Source organism: Mercenaria mercenaria, chromosome 8 (assembly GCF_021730395.1).
Source record: "Mercenaria mercenaria strain notata chromosome 8, MADL_Memer_1, whole genome shotgun sequence".
Lineage (NCBI taxonomy): Eukaryota > Metazoa > Mollusca > Bivalvia > Venerida > Veneridae > Mercenaria > Mercenaria mercenaria.
This window is the reverse complement of record NC_069368.1, coordinates 25,816,873-25,830,820: the sequence shown is the minus strand read 5'-3', so window position 1 is coordinate 25,830,820 and position 13,948 is coordinate 25,816,873. Positions and strand designations below refer to the sequence as shown.

Below are 13,948 nucleotides of genomic sequence, written 5' to 3'. Positions count from 1 at the left end.
ATGATCAAACTTCAATTTGAAAGAAAGATTATTTTTTAGCCAAATCTGGAGGCATGCTGCTTTAAATCTATTAACAGGAATAATATACCAATTGTTGTTGGCCTTAATTTATTAACTTGTAAATGCACTTAAAAAATAAATGCTGCCCAGAATTTAATTACAAGGATGTTAATTAAATTAACTTGTGGTTAGAAAATAAAGCCTTAGGGAAGTATTGAATGAATTAAGGAAGTTTATAGTTTTTGTAAAACTGTGTTTTAAGTTAATTTTTGTGAAGTCAGAAATTATGACTTTTTTGATATTTCGCATTCTGATTAGTTGTGAAATTTAGCAAAAACTCCGATTTCATTTACTTTAATTGGAAAAATTTGCAGCTTATAATATGAAGATGGTTTTTGATGTCGTAAATTTTTGTCTGACAGAAAAATCTAATATTGAAGCAGTGTGTTAACGTTCTGTTTCAATTTACATAGCATATGATATTTACCTAGGCATTTTTATTGAATTTTGAAATTCTTTAATGCTTGGATATTGTTCTTGAACTTGAAGATTTTCCGCATGATGTTAGCATTCTCTACCTAGCAATATTGCTATGTGATTTAGTCATAGGATCAAAGTCCAAACTGTTTTGTCAAGTATATATAATGAAACTACAGCTTTTATCATGAATTATAGAAAGGAACATACAAGGTAGGAACCTTATAGTTTATAAGGTAAGTTGTACATTTTAATTGATATAAAATTGATAAGTAAAATTGAGCTTTGTTAAAGTTCCAAAATATATATATATTTTTTAAAAAATTTATGTGAAAAACAGGTAAAGCCAGTAAAAAAGAAGATAGACTTATTTTCATGTAAGAAAAGTACTTACTTTCAATGTTGCAAACTTTCAGTGTTGCAAAAGAACTCATAGTTAGAGCCATAAAGGGAGGTAATAAAAACACTGGATTTCAGTAATGTTAGCATACGTTCAAATCTTGAAAACAAACCTTATTTTTAAAATGGGTATAAACACTGTAACTATGTTTTGTGCTAATACAGATACTCGTAGATAATAATTGATGATTATAAATGTTAAAAGAACAAATCAATCAAGACTGTTGGTCTACCTCATGAATTTTAGTTTAACCACAAAAAAAAAAAAAAAAAAAAAAAAAAAATGATAAAAATTAAGAAGTTACGTTTTAGTTCTGTACCACTGCAGAGTGCTGGTATTATCTGAAGGCAGCATAATGTGCATAGTAGGTGCAGAAATTTCATACCTGAAAATATAAACAGTTACTTAACCTTTACCCTGCTAAATTTCTAAAATGGACTGGTCCATCATTAAATTTGGGGCAATACCATTAATTATTTGAAGGGGTGTTTGCTGAAAATTTACTGACTGAATAGAGAACAGTGCAGACAATGATCAGCCTGAACTACCACGCATTCCGAACATGGTGAAGAGTGGCTTCCCTTTACAAAAAAATTGTGACAAATGTTTTGTATAATATATGTCAGTTTCTCAGTTCAGTGTCCAGCCCGAATCCGTTTTATTTACTAATACTGCATGTAGAATACATTCAGTTATGAAAAAGTTAGACAGAATGTAGACAAATTTTCTTTCAGTCTGATAGTAAATGTTTGTCAGTCACGCAGTCTGTCCAGTTTGTAAACAAGAAGTTTCTTTTAACAATTAGTTGTTACTAGATAACACACAGTTAGTTAAGATATTTTGCAATGTTACCTACATTTAATGTAGATTTTCTAGATGTAATGATAAAATATTCTAGTGGAACATGAGCATTATGACTACAATAAGATTCTATCAGTTGTATCTACCACTGCTGAGAGCTGATGTTTCAAATATTATTTGAAGTGAACATAAGCCCCTCAGTTGGTGAAACTTAATATACCATTAAATGTAGATTTATAAATATTTTATTGTTTTCTCAGATTTGCATTTTTAGCTTGTTGGAACTAAGGGTTAGTTTAGCTAGGTCCGTCTGTCTATCATCCTGCATCAACATTTTTCTTTAGACACCTTAGAAATGTTCTCTATAAGTAACTGCTAACATCCCCACATGAATCAGAGGCGGAGGACAAATGATTTAAGACTCAATGTCTTTCATCAAATCGTCACAGAGAACACATCCCACTCAAGGATTGAACTCATGACCCTGTGGTCCATAGTTTTGCATTGTTCCTATTGAGCTAAGTGGGCAGGTTGTAGAACCGTGGTAGATAATTTTTTCCATGTATGGATGATTCACACCTTGCATGCTATAGAACAACTGAAGCTCTGCAATGGGAAAATCTCCTGTATCTTGAACTACCGATAAATTGAATCCACATGTTTGAACCGGGTATCTTTATATTGAATAGGTGAACAGCTGGCAGTGTTATGGATACAGTGTCCTCTAATGCTTAATTGAAACATTGAAACCCCTCCCCCCGTCCCACCGGGCTATAAAAACGGCCGAAAAAAAACATGTAAAGAATATAATACTTCAAGATGTACATGCCCTGTACCTATAGGTATTACTCCCATATGATAATGTAAACGACAGCATGTTTTTATTATTGTTTATTTGTTATGGTTGTCATGCATCGTTGAACTCAAAAAGGCTGTCAATGATGGAAGTTAAGTGCATACTGTAATGTTATACAAAAATATTTTCTGTATTGAAACGTTTTAATGAAGAAAAATCATAATTATCAAGCATGTTATTGTTTGAGTTAACGTGCGGGATTTGTATTGCACAGTATTATGGCGTTTTAAACTCACAGTAAACAAACAAAAGATTAAACTATACACCTTTTCGGATACAAATTCTAATTTTTTGTTGGCGAAGCGGTAATGCACTCTGTTTCATTTTTTTTCATGGTGAGTTTTATTCTCAGACTTGTTGTTGTATAATTTGTATTTTTAAAATTGTATCAACTATTGACTTGTTTTTCAATAATGTTTAACAAAATTTTAATGAATCTTTCCTGTGATATTTTAAAGCACAATGAGTTAGTTTTATAAATTTTATTGTAATCTTATATATCACTTTGAATAGCTCGGCCATTATGTCAGAATTGTTTAATATGAAGATATAGTGGACGCAACTTGATCCCGATGGTTTACCTGTGTATTATAATACATAATGAAGCACAACCTAATATTGAAAAGGAATGTACGTAAAACGCTTCCACTCTATGCATTCATAAATTTGAATATACAGGGCTACCCGAAGCACCCCTTGTTTCTACAATGAAATAATCAATATGAATAATTAGCCTAAGGTCAACCATCGCGGTCAAGTTGCAACTACTATACTGCTGGTTTTTATATGAAAATACAAACAAAACAGTCAGTAAACAAGCTTACAGAAAATATGTATACAAAATAAAAACAATGGACAGATGGAAGTTTCGAACCGACAAAAGTATCACTATAAAATGATCACATTTCCATCCACTCATCCCCTGCACCAACAAGCCAGCTGTTGATCTAACTTCCAATATATTTTGTTTTAAACGTCAGTATGCTTCCAATTGTTTATTTATAATTCAACGACATTTAGTGAGGCGTGACTTACCCGCTGTCTTTGGCATTTACCGCAGTATTGTTATGAGCTAAAAGTGCAGACACGCCTCCATGCATTAAGTTGATCTATACATACATCACTGCAAAAAACACCATAATATTGTGCAGTATTTGTATACAGATATACATATATATATATGAAACTGCAACTCTATTTTTAAGAGAAAAATCTTCAATTCAGTCCAATTGTAGATTTTTTTTTTCTTGTGCTTTGAGAGAAGAATTTGTGAAAACAGAAAATAGTAACTGTTGTTTAAAAAACAACCACTGAAGCTTGCTAAACATGTAAGTGGGCATGATGATCCAAGCTTTTGATTCACACTGCCTTAAGTAAGGCTATTTATTCAATGACATGAGTGGACTGTGCCAATTAATATTTAATCTTGTATAGTTTACAGGCAAAATTGGTGATGATTATTTGAATATTATACCGTAATGTTTTCAGCATTTGTAATAAGCATATGTAAGTAAAATGCTTTTTTCCTGGACTTGTGTTCATCAGTGCATTAATTTGACTTAATTTTCAAGAAAGCATGCAGAATGTCATGAAACTTTGCACAAGTGTGCATTATCTAGCTACAGACTGCTCCGGAAAATGGTATAAGTATGTCTTATACAAATTAATATGGGCCCTGCTTTCAACACAGAAGGATAAAAGAATACATTAACCGACTTGTCTGTGAAAACTGGAGTACAAGTAGGTTTCTTACTTTATATAATCTCAATGGATGTTTGCAACTATCTAAAAAGTATACAATTTATACGGTGTTTGAATACATTAATATAATTTGTGGATAACGTACTTAAAAAGGAAAACTTATATAAATATGCTTAAACAAATTGTGATTTCAGAGATATCTTGCATAACCTAGTAGATGTAATTGCATGAAGTGTTTAAAATTGTATGAATACATGTATATCAAATTATACAACATTTATTACTTTTAAGGTTTGAAATATTACCCATGTAAGGATTATTTTGAATAATATCTTTATGAAAATAATGATGTCAAAAACAAGTTTTCAACAAGTTCTGAGACGCCTTAAGTTTAATACCCACCCCCTTTAACAGTAACCCCTACCTCCCATAAGAAAAAATAGTCAGTTAGGGTGTCTCCTGAAACTGGTAGAGTGTCTGCCTCACATGCAGGTGGTTGGGGTTTAATCCCAACCAAATCATACCAACCCTTTTCTATGAACATTGCCAGCACCTTCCTCATTTGGTGTTGACTGGTAAAGTCGGCATTTGTAAAATGAGCTGCACCATGAGAAAACCAACATAGTGCATTTGCGACCAGCATGGATCCATAACAGCCTGTCAGAGCGCCAGATAAGCTGCGTATTTGCGTATTTACGCAATTAAAATTGCAGAAAACCCAATTGAATTCATACAGTGTGCGTAATGAAACGCAAGTAAAATTCCTAATACCCAATTCATAAAAAATTGCTTGCGTATCGCATTTTCCTTATTACTAGAACGGGTACGAGACTTTAACGCTAGATTTGATTGACTGGTTATACGTTACCGCAGAACAGGTTGCAATTTATCGGAAAAATCACAGGACCATTCAGTCGGCTGATCGGTGTTATTTGGATACTTTGTAAACAATTGTACGCCGATAAAATGTAAAAGAGTTGAAGAATAAACATTGTTGCAGCACAAACTAATTAGTGGGATATTTTGCTGTTCAACAGTGACTGTTTGTGACGATGTAGTGTCACCAATACTGGATGATATCTTTTGGGAGGATGCATATTGTGGTGACCACATCGTTCGGGATATTGTGGATGAACTGATCTCCGACTTCATTAAAAGTGAAAAAGAAAACAACAGTATGGAACATTCATTACAATTTTAAATACATTTTTGTATTAAACATTGAAGGGCGCCATTAAAGTACTTAGCTACTTAGTCAATCCTGTTCAGTGATATATACCATGTATACTGTAAGCAAAAAATACTCAATTGTTAGTGCGAGATCATTCTCGCATACCAGAGGTCTACCGTGGTTCCCCGGATGAACCTCTGGCACATTTCGCCGAAATTTATGGTTTGGTTACAATACAGGTAAAACGTTTCAGCCAATCAGCGTCGTTTCGCGACAGATCGTAGCGAACCAATCAAAATCGTCCGTGAAAAGCGTGACCGCGTCCTTTCCGTATTATCGAGGGAATACGATGTCCATTTACGACGAATATTATTATTTCTTGATGTAAATCTCTTAACGTCGAATTACATGAATAAATCTTTATTTATCGCAGTCATGGAATACAGCCTTTATCCATCGTAAGCAAGTATCTTGTTTACATATTTTTTGAAGTTTCAATTCGGAGTTCCAAATAATGGCGAACAATGATTGGCTGAAACCACTCCCGATAGTAATTACGAGTGCGCATGCTCACCAAGTAAACGATGGAAATAAATCAGAGGTTCGTCTCGGGATTTTGACGAACCTCTGATGGATGAGAATGGTGCGAGATTGGTATAATACCCAATTGGTTTTAGCAAATACCCAATTACTTCTGAAAAGGCTGGGTAATGATATTATTTTTACCCAGTTCAAATTTCCAATACCAAGTTCAGACAAAAAGTGATGGGTAAATACCCATTTGCACCAAAAGCTTATCTGGAGCTCTGGCCTGTGCATCTGTGCAGTCTGGTCAGAATCCATGCTGTTTGTTTACAGATTCTCTATTTGCAATAGACTTTGAAAGCGAACAGCATGGATCCTGACCAGACTGTGCGGATGCGCAGGCTGGTCTGGATCCATGCTGGTCGCAAACGCACTACGTTGGTTTTCGGATGGAGCAGCTCAAATATCATTGGGTTGTGTATTGTACACACAGCGCGATATTCCAGTGATGCAGCAGTTTCATGTAAGATATTAAAGTTGAACAAATACCTTTTAAGATATAAATCTGAAAGTAAAAAATGTAACATCCTATGAATTTAATGATAAATAACATTTACTTGATACATTAACTTCTAAATTTTGTTAGGTATAGAGGAATTTTATGGTGATAACAGTTTGGTAAGTGAACCATACTATATACCTACCTACCTGAAAAGTTTAACGATGTGAAAAATCAAGTTATTGACATACAAAAAAAGAGAACATTTTCAGATTATTATATTTATTAATTAGCTTGGTTTGTGTTAAAAGAGAGGCAAGGGGATTTAAAGAAATTGTAAGTTTATATCGGAATCAAAATTTTTATACTGAGTAGTTCCTTAACATGATATTTTTATTTATTTTTTTTTGAAGTAGGTGTCCTGATGAAATTAAGATTTTATTGGACTAAAAATTCGTAGATGTGTTGCTTTAATGAAAATAACATGTTACGTTAATGAAATTTTAAAGGTAAATAAACTGTATAAGATGTTTGTATCCTACTGTTAGCTGCTGATATAATATCTTGCAGGTATTTTGAATGCAGATGCTCTTCAGTTTGGAAATAAAATGTTGAATATTATTGATAGAAATCTTCAGAAACAAGGAATGGATTAGAAATAAGTAATGAATAGGTGAAATATATGCGATATTTATAAATCGCTGTTAATTCTTATTATTATTCATGGGTATGTTTTTGAGGGAGTTTTTTTTTTGTCGTAGGCTGTGGAAGGTTGGTGGTTCTGTAACACTGGTACCTGCGCTAGGATACAGTTGGGTACAAGTTGGGCCTTATGGGTCCTGTTTCATTTGACATTGGCTGTTGCTATTTATAGATTTATTGTCATTGTTGATCAGAGACAAAAAATACAGTTCACATATCTGAGAGGGAAGACTGAGAGGTGAATGTACATTTGAAGAGTAGAAACTGCTTGGAAGAATAAAATTAGCCGCACCATAAGAAAATCAACATAGTGCGTGGATGCACAGGCTGGTCTGGATCCATGCTGGTCGCAAAGCCACTATGTTGGTTTTCTCATGGTGCGGCTCAAATGTTGTTTTGTTCTCAGTTACTGTAACAGAGGTTTAAATGCTCTGGAGCTAACAAGAAATTCATATGAGAATAAAGAAAAGGACTCTGTAAAAAAAGGGAGTTTGCTCTCTTAAGTGATATTAGCAGAAGTTATACTGTATTTCAGGGTACCCAGGGAAAGAGAGCATTTTCAGAATAATCTGTACTTAAGTGTACAAAGGGATAGTCAATATTTTCAGACTTACTGAAAGGTTGTTTGCAGAGGTTAAACTGAACTGCATTGTACACAGGGATAGAGTGAGTATTTTCAGACTGTTCTGAATTTTTTGTTTACAAAGTATTTACTGCACTTCATTGTATATGGGGAAAGTGAGCCTTTTCAGACTGTTCTGAAGTGTTCTTAGAAAGGATATACTGCTTTTCAGTGTCCACTGGGAAAGTTAGCGTTTCTGAAGTGTTGTTTACTGAGGCTATTAAGGTACTTTCAATGTACATGGGGATAGTGAGCGTTTTCAGATGTTGTTTTTGTATGATTTTAGGTGGTGTTAGAGTCGTGACCCAAATGGTTCAAGAACTGCACAGAAGCCAACGGAAGTATTTATGAAATAGTTTGAAGAGCAAAGAAAGAAGGAAGGAATAGATCTGTAACCATGGAAACAGCAACTGTTGAATCTCAGTCAGAAACAAAGACACAGGAGGATGTGATCAGGTAAAAATACAATACAGTACAACCTCTATAGACTAAATATACTGACTGGAAAGTCAGGATATGTGTTCTTTATACAGAGGTTGTTGTTCTAGAGAGGTGTATGTAGTTTAGAGTTTTAGGTATTGTATTTTATATTGTAAAATTATTTTCAGCAGGACTCTTCAAAGTATACTTGGCTAGTTTTCAACTGTTTTGTGTGGAATCACAATAAAATCCCACTCACCTTTTCCATAAAGTGTATAGAGGGCTGTCCTACTCATTGTCCACTTTCTGATGGTAGGTTAAAAGTGTTTATGCAGTTTCACTGGATTTCTGTTTGTACTGAATGGGTGGGTGTACTATGCCCCAACGTTAATGTGATGTTTACAAATATATCTATAAATAGATTTAAACGAAGCTCAGGGAATTCATCACTTTTGTAACTTTAGAAAATCTTAATATTTCTAGTTTTCGTACCAAGTACAAATTAGCTCAAGAGGTAAAGCAGTATATATTCATCAGATGTTTTTCCGTGTGGTTTCGAAACTCAGCAGTTAATTATGCCCCCGGCATCTACTGATGTGGGAGACATATAGTGATTGTCCTGTCTGTCCATTCGTTCATGCGTCCGTCCGTACGAGGTTAACCAAATTGGACCGTTTTGTCTAGCATCAATACCCCTAATTAGAATGACTTGATACTAATGCAGAATTGCAGATGTAACCTGTGAGCATTCCTCATCTTCAGACATCACCTGACCTCAGTTTGACCTTGACCTTGAACTTGACCTCGTTTTAGACTTAGGTTGCTTTGTATCGATAAGGATGCCACCGGGGGCATCAAGCGTTTATTGAATGCAGTTCCTTGTTTTACTTTTGTTTTTGCATAGAAATAGATTCCATCTATGACACAACAACAGAGAAACATCTGAAGTTGATATATGAAGTATATGAGATATATAGATGAGAAAATCTTAAGTTTAATTATATCACATTGAATGTGATAAATGCATATACTAAATATATAAATAAAAAGTGAGTAATGAATATATGTTTTGTAAATATAAACTAGCAAAGAAAGAAAACAGAATTGAAAATGGATGGGAAAAAATCGAAACAAATGAATATGTGGAAAAAAAAAATTTTCATGAGGATTCAAACTCTTACGAAATGATTTGATGATTTGCTGTTTATCTGCATTTCACCAGACTGAGTTATTTTGCTATATACTTATTGGACAGTTCAAATGAAACAAATACTGATATTTACTAGTCAAGAATTGAACAAGCAAAACAAATTGTTATTTGAGCCGTGCCATGAGAAAACCAACATAGTGGTTTTGCGACCAGCATGGATCCAGACCAGCCTGCACATCCGTGCAGTCTGGTCAGGATCCATGCTGTTCGCTTATAAAGTCTATTGGAATTGGAGAAACTGTTAGCGAACAGCATGGATCCTGACCAGACTGCGCGGATGCGCAGGCTGGTCTGGATCCGTGCTGGTCGCAAACCCACTATGTTGGTTTTCCCATGGCACGGCTCATTTTATCTATGATCATGAAATGGATGCGTCTTTGCGTTTGCACGGGAATCACCATGTTATCATTACAAATATTCTACAGTCAGTGTCTTTGGTGCATTAATTTGTTGACTACAAATTGTAAAAAAAAAAAAAAATAATTTTGTTGGTTTGGATTTAATTGCATAGATTGATGCAACCACACAATCTTCAAAAATTAATTCCCATACTAATAATAATGATTTTACAGTAATATATATATATATTATGATAATAGCTTTAAATATCAGCCTATACTCCCAGCATAAAAACTGTAAATAAAATCATCTTAAATGTTAAATGTATTTGTCAAGATGTTTTTTTGCCAGGTTGAATGGTTTTCTGGTATTTTTGTTGCGCTGTGATAGATGTTATAAATGATTGTCAACTTTTAATGGATTGATCTCATTTTATTCAAGATAATTTATGCTGCAAAGGTTTTATAGTTCACAGCTTCATTTTATAGTGAGTATTATAAAAATATAAACATTTTAATTGCACAAATATTGTGAAATTTTTGATGTCATGGATTTATTTACTTTTAACCTTTTACAAAGAATAAAGGTATTTTTACACAAAAAAATGATATGAGCTTTATTAAGCATTACATAGAATTTCACCCGTTGTATGTTGTGGACCAGTAATGACGTTCAGCATATGTGTAGGTCAAAGAATTCTGATATCATAGTTGTCATTCTTTGTTCATTACAGTTACATAACTCTAGCTTTTGTTACATCAAAATTATGCCAGTTTTAAACTTAGAATTTCAGGTTAATTTAAGCATGTAAATTGCATGTAAGCAGGTAACGATTTTCTAAGTAAGAACTTTGCCAAATGCTTTCAAACTTAACACTTGACTTTGGCATTATAAGATGACCTCATGAGGCAAGTTACATAACTCTAGCTTTTATTTTGTGAAAATTATGTCCCTTTCTTATCATAGAAATTTTGTGACAGTTTTACATGTAAACATGTTTCTCAGGAATTACTTGACCAGATTTTTAGTTCTCTACAAATCTTTGACGTCATGGGATGACCTCGCTTGGCAGGTTTCATAACTCTGGCTTATATTTTAGCAAAATTGTGCCCCTTTTTCAACATAGAAAATTTTGCTAAAGCGTTTGTATGTAAGCTAGTATTAAGTGGAAGGGCTTCAAACAGTAAACCACACTGTCATTAGACATCTCTTGTTCAGTATTATAGTTTTTGTAATTTTAGATAAGAATTATGAGATGCTTCTCCATTATCATAATCATTGATAGATCTTTTTCAGCTGCAGTATCATCAGTGTTGTATTTTCCCCGATTTGTTTCCTTTATAAAATTTAGTATCTAAAAACTACTTGTTTGATAAGTAAAAAGAAACAGCGTGGGTTTGATGGGCCTACATGTACAAACTGCCAGAGAAAAGGGGAGTATGTCATTATATACTCAGTCTATATATTCTGTATTCAAACAAAAAGCCTATATCGTTACCATATTTCCCCTAAAACTAGAGTGTCATAGGATCATTTTCAAAGTTACTTTAAAAGTACAAAGGTTTTTATGTTTATTATTTCATGAAATCCAATATAGAAGTTTGACTATCAAAATACGATATCTTGTGTCATTGACCAAACTAAAAGTACATAAAAATTTCTGGACTGGAACAAAACCAGGTTGAATATTATTGCGTTGTGTATCCTTCAATGGTACATTGACGCAAGATTTGTATTAAGTGACAGTGTAAACCAAAACATATTTACAAATTATGGAATATATATTTTCCTTTTTTCTGGACCAATGTAATAGCCATGAGGTATATTTTTGTTGTATTAACAATGATAAGTGGTCTTTAAGGGAGCTCTTTTCTGTTTTGTATTTAAAACCTTTTTTGGATGTTGAAATTTTTCATGTGTTTAAGCTCTCTTGCTCTGGGGTTTTATCAAGGTGCCCGCTTGCAACTGAACGAATGCAGGAGGGGTACCTGGGCTCTCTCCACCCCATCAGAAGCTGAAAGGTCTTCATATGACTTAATGAACTTTTACCCTGCTAAATTGAAAATGGACTGGTCCATCATTCAATTAGGGCAGTACTGTGAAATCATTAATATTCGTGGGGGACTATTTTTCGTGGTTGAGTCATTTTCATGAAATTTAATCCCAACGAACAATTAAAATTCCCATGAAGAAAATACTTGTTTACACTTAAGAGACCACATTTTTGATCCAATCTTAATAAAAATTGGTCAGAATATTTGTTTCCATGAAATCGCTAGGTCAAAAATGTTTACACTGTTATGGTATGTTTCTCAGGTGAGCGACCGGGGGCCATCTTGACGCTCTTGTTTAACCCTTACCCTCCTAAATTTCTATAATGAACTTGTCCATCTTTCAAAACATAGGGTCTGAAGCATATTTTAGTATCTGTTAGTGGTTACAGTCCGTGTATGATAACTTCGGAGTGACGTCACGTTTGTTTATGTTTTCTGGACTTACAGAACTAACAAAATAGGTAAAGCAGCTTACATAAACAATAATATTGGGTATATTATGGCAACACGTCTGTCAGTCCCGGTAGCTCAGTGGTTAAGCATTAGTCTTTGAAATATCGAATATTGCGGGCCGTAGGTTCGAATCGAGGAGAGTATTGTTGTTAGCTCACCTGTCACAAAGTGACAAGGTGAGCTTTTGTGATCGCGCGGTGTCCGTCGTCCGTCGTCCGTCCGTCAGTCCGTGCGTGCGTCCGTCCGTCCGTCCGTAAACTTTTGCTTGTGACCACTCTAGAGGTCACATTTTTCATGGGATCTTTATGAAAATTGGTCAGAATGTTCATCTTGATGATATCTAGGTCAAGTTCGAAACTGGGTCACGTGCGGTCAAAAACTAGGTCAGTAGGTCTAAAAATAGAAAAACCTTGTGACCACTCTAGAGGTCACATTTTTCATGGGATCTTCATGAAAGTTAATCAGAATGTTTGTCTTGATGATATCTAGGTCAGGTTCGAAACTGGGTCACGTGCGGTCAAAAACTAGGTCAGTAGGTCTAAAAATAGAAAAACCTTGTGACCACTCTAGAGGTCACATTTTTCATGGGATCTTTATGAAAGTTGGTCAGAATGTTCATCTTGATGATATCTAGGTCAAGTTCGAAACTGGGTCACGTGCCTTCAAAAACTAGGTCAGTAGGTCTAAAAATAGAAAAACCTTGTGACCTCTCTAGAGGCCATATATTTCACAAGATCTTCATGAAAATTGGTCAGAACATTCACCTTGATGATATCTAGGTCAGTTTCGAAACTCGGTCACGTGCCATCAAAAACTAGGTCAGTAGGTCAAATATTAGAAAAACCTTGTGACCTCTCTAAAGGCCATATTTTTCATTGGATCTGTATGAAAATTGGTCTGAATGTTCATCTTGATAATATCTAGGTCAGATTCGAAACTGGGTCACGTGCTGTCAAAAACTAGGTCAGTAGGTCTAAAAATAGAAAAACCTTGTGACCTCTCTAGAGGCCATATATTTCATGACATCTTCATGAAAATTGGTCAGAACGTTCACCTTGGTGATATCTAGGTCAAGTTCGAAAGTGGGTCACGTGCCTTGAAAAACTAGGTCAGTAGGTCAAATAATAGAAAAACCTTGTGACCTCTCTAAAGGCCATATTTTTCATTGGATCTGTATGAAAATTGGTCTGAATGTTCATCTTGATGATATCTAGGTCAAGTTCGAAACAGGGTCATGTGCGGTCAAAAACTAGGTCAGTAGGTCTAAAAATAGAAAAACCTTGTGACCTCTCTAGAGGCCATACTTGTGAATGGATCTCCATAAAAATTGGTCAGAATGTTCACCTTGGTGATATCTAGGTCAAGTTTGAAACTGGGTCACGTGCCATAAAAAACTAGGTCAGTAGGTCAAATAATAAAAAACCTTGTGAGCTCTCTAGAGGCCATACTTTTCATGGGATCTGTATGAAAGTTGGTCTGAATGTTCATCTTGATGATATCTAGGTCAAGTTTGAAACTGAGTCAACTGTGGTCAAAAACTAGGTCAGTAGGTCTAAAATTATTAAAATCTTTTGACCTCTCTAGAGGCCATATTTTTCAATGGATCTTCATGAAAATTGATCTGAATATTCACCTTGATGATATCTAGGTCAGTTTCGAAACTGGGTCATGTGCGGTCAAAAACTAGGCCAGTAGGTATAAAAATAGAAAAACCTTGT

The 13,948-nt window shown here is 34.4% G+C and overlaps 1 protein-coding gene across 7 annotated transcripts in view; it reads left to right on the top strand.

The window, feature by feature from the left end:
* Positions 1-13,948, top strand: part of LOC123522822 (long-chain-fatty-acid--CoA ligase ACSBG2-like) — a 72,871-nt gene that overhangs the window by 22,963 nt on the left and 35,960 nt on the right. For 2 of the 7 annotated variants that reach the window (XM_053549583.1, XM_053549584.1), the window contains exons 1-2: positions 556-713; positions 8,041-8,210. In XM_053549583.1, the coding sequence (XP_053405558.1) occupies positions 8,152-8,210 (59 nt within the window). In that variant the 5' untranslated portion in view covers positions 556-713; positions 8,041-8,151. Of the gene's footprint in view, positions 1-555; positions 714-6,631; positions 6,767-7,660; positions 7,799-8,040; positions 8,211-11,393; positions 11,544-13,948 lie in introns of those variants that run through there. The other 5 variants (XM_053549587.1, XM_053549586.1, XM_045300258.2 and 2 more) reach the window with 5 other exon arrangements.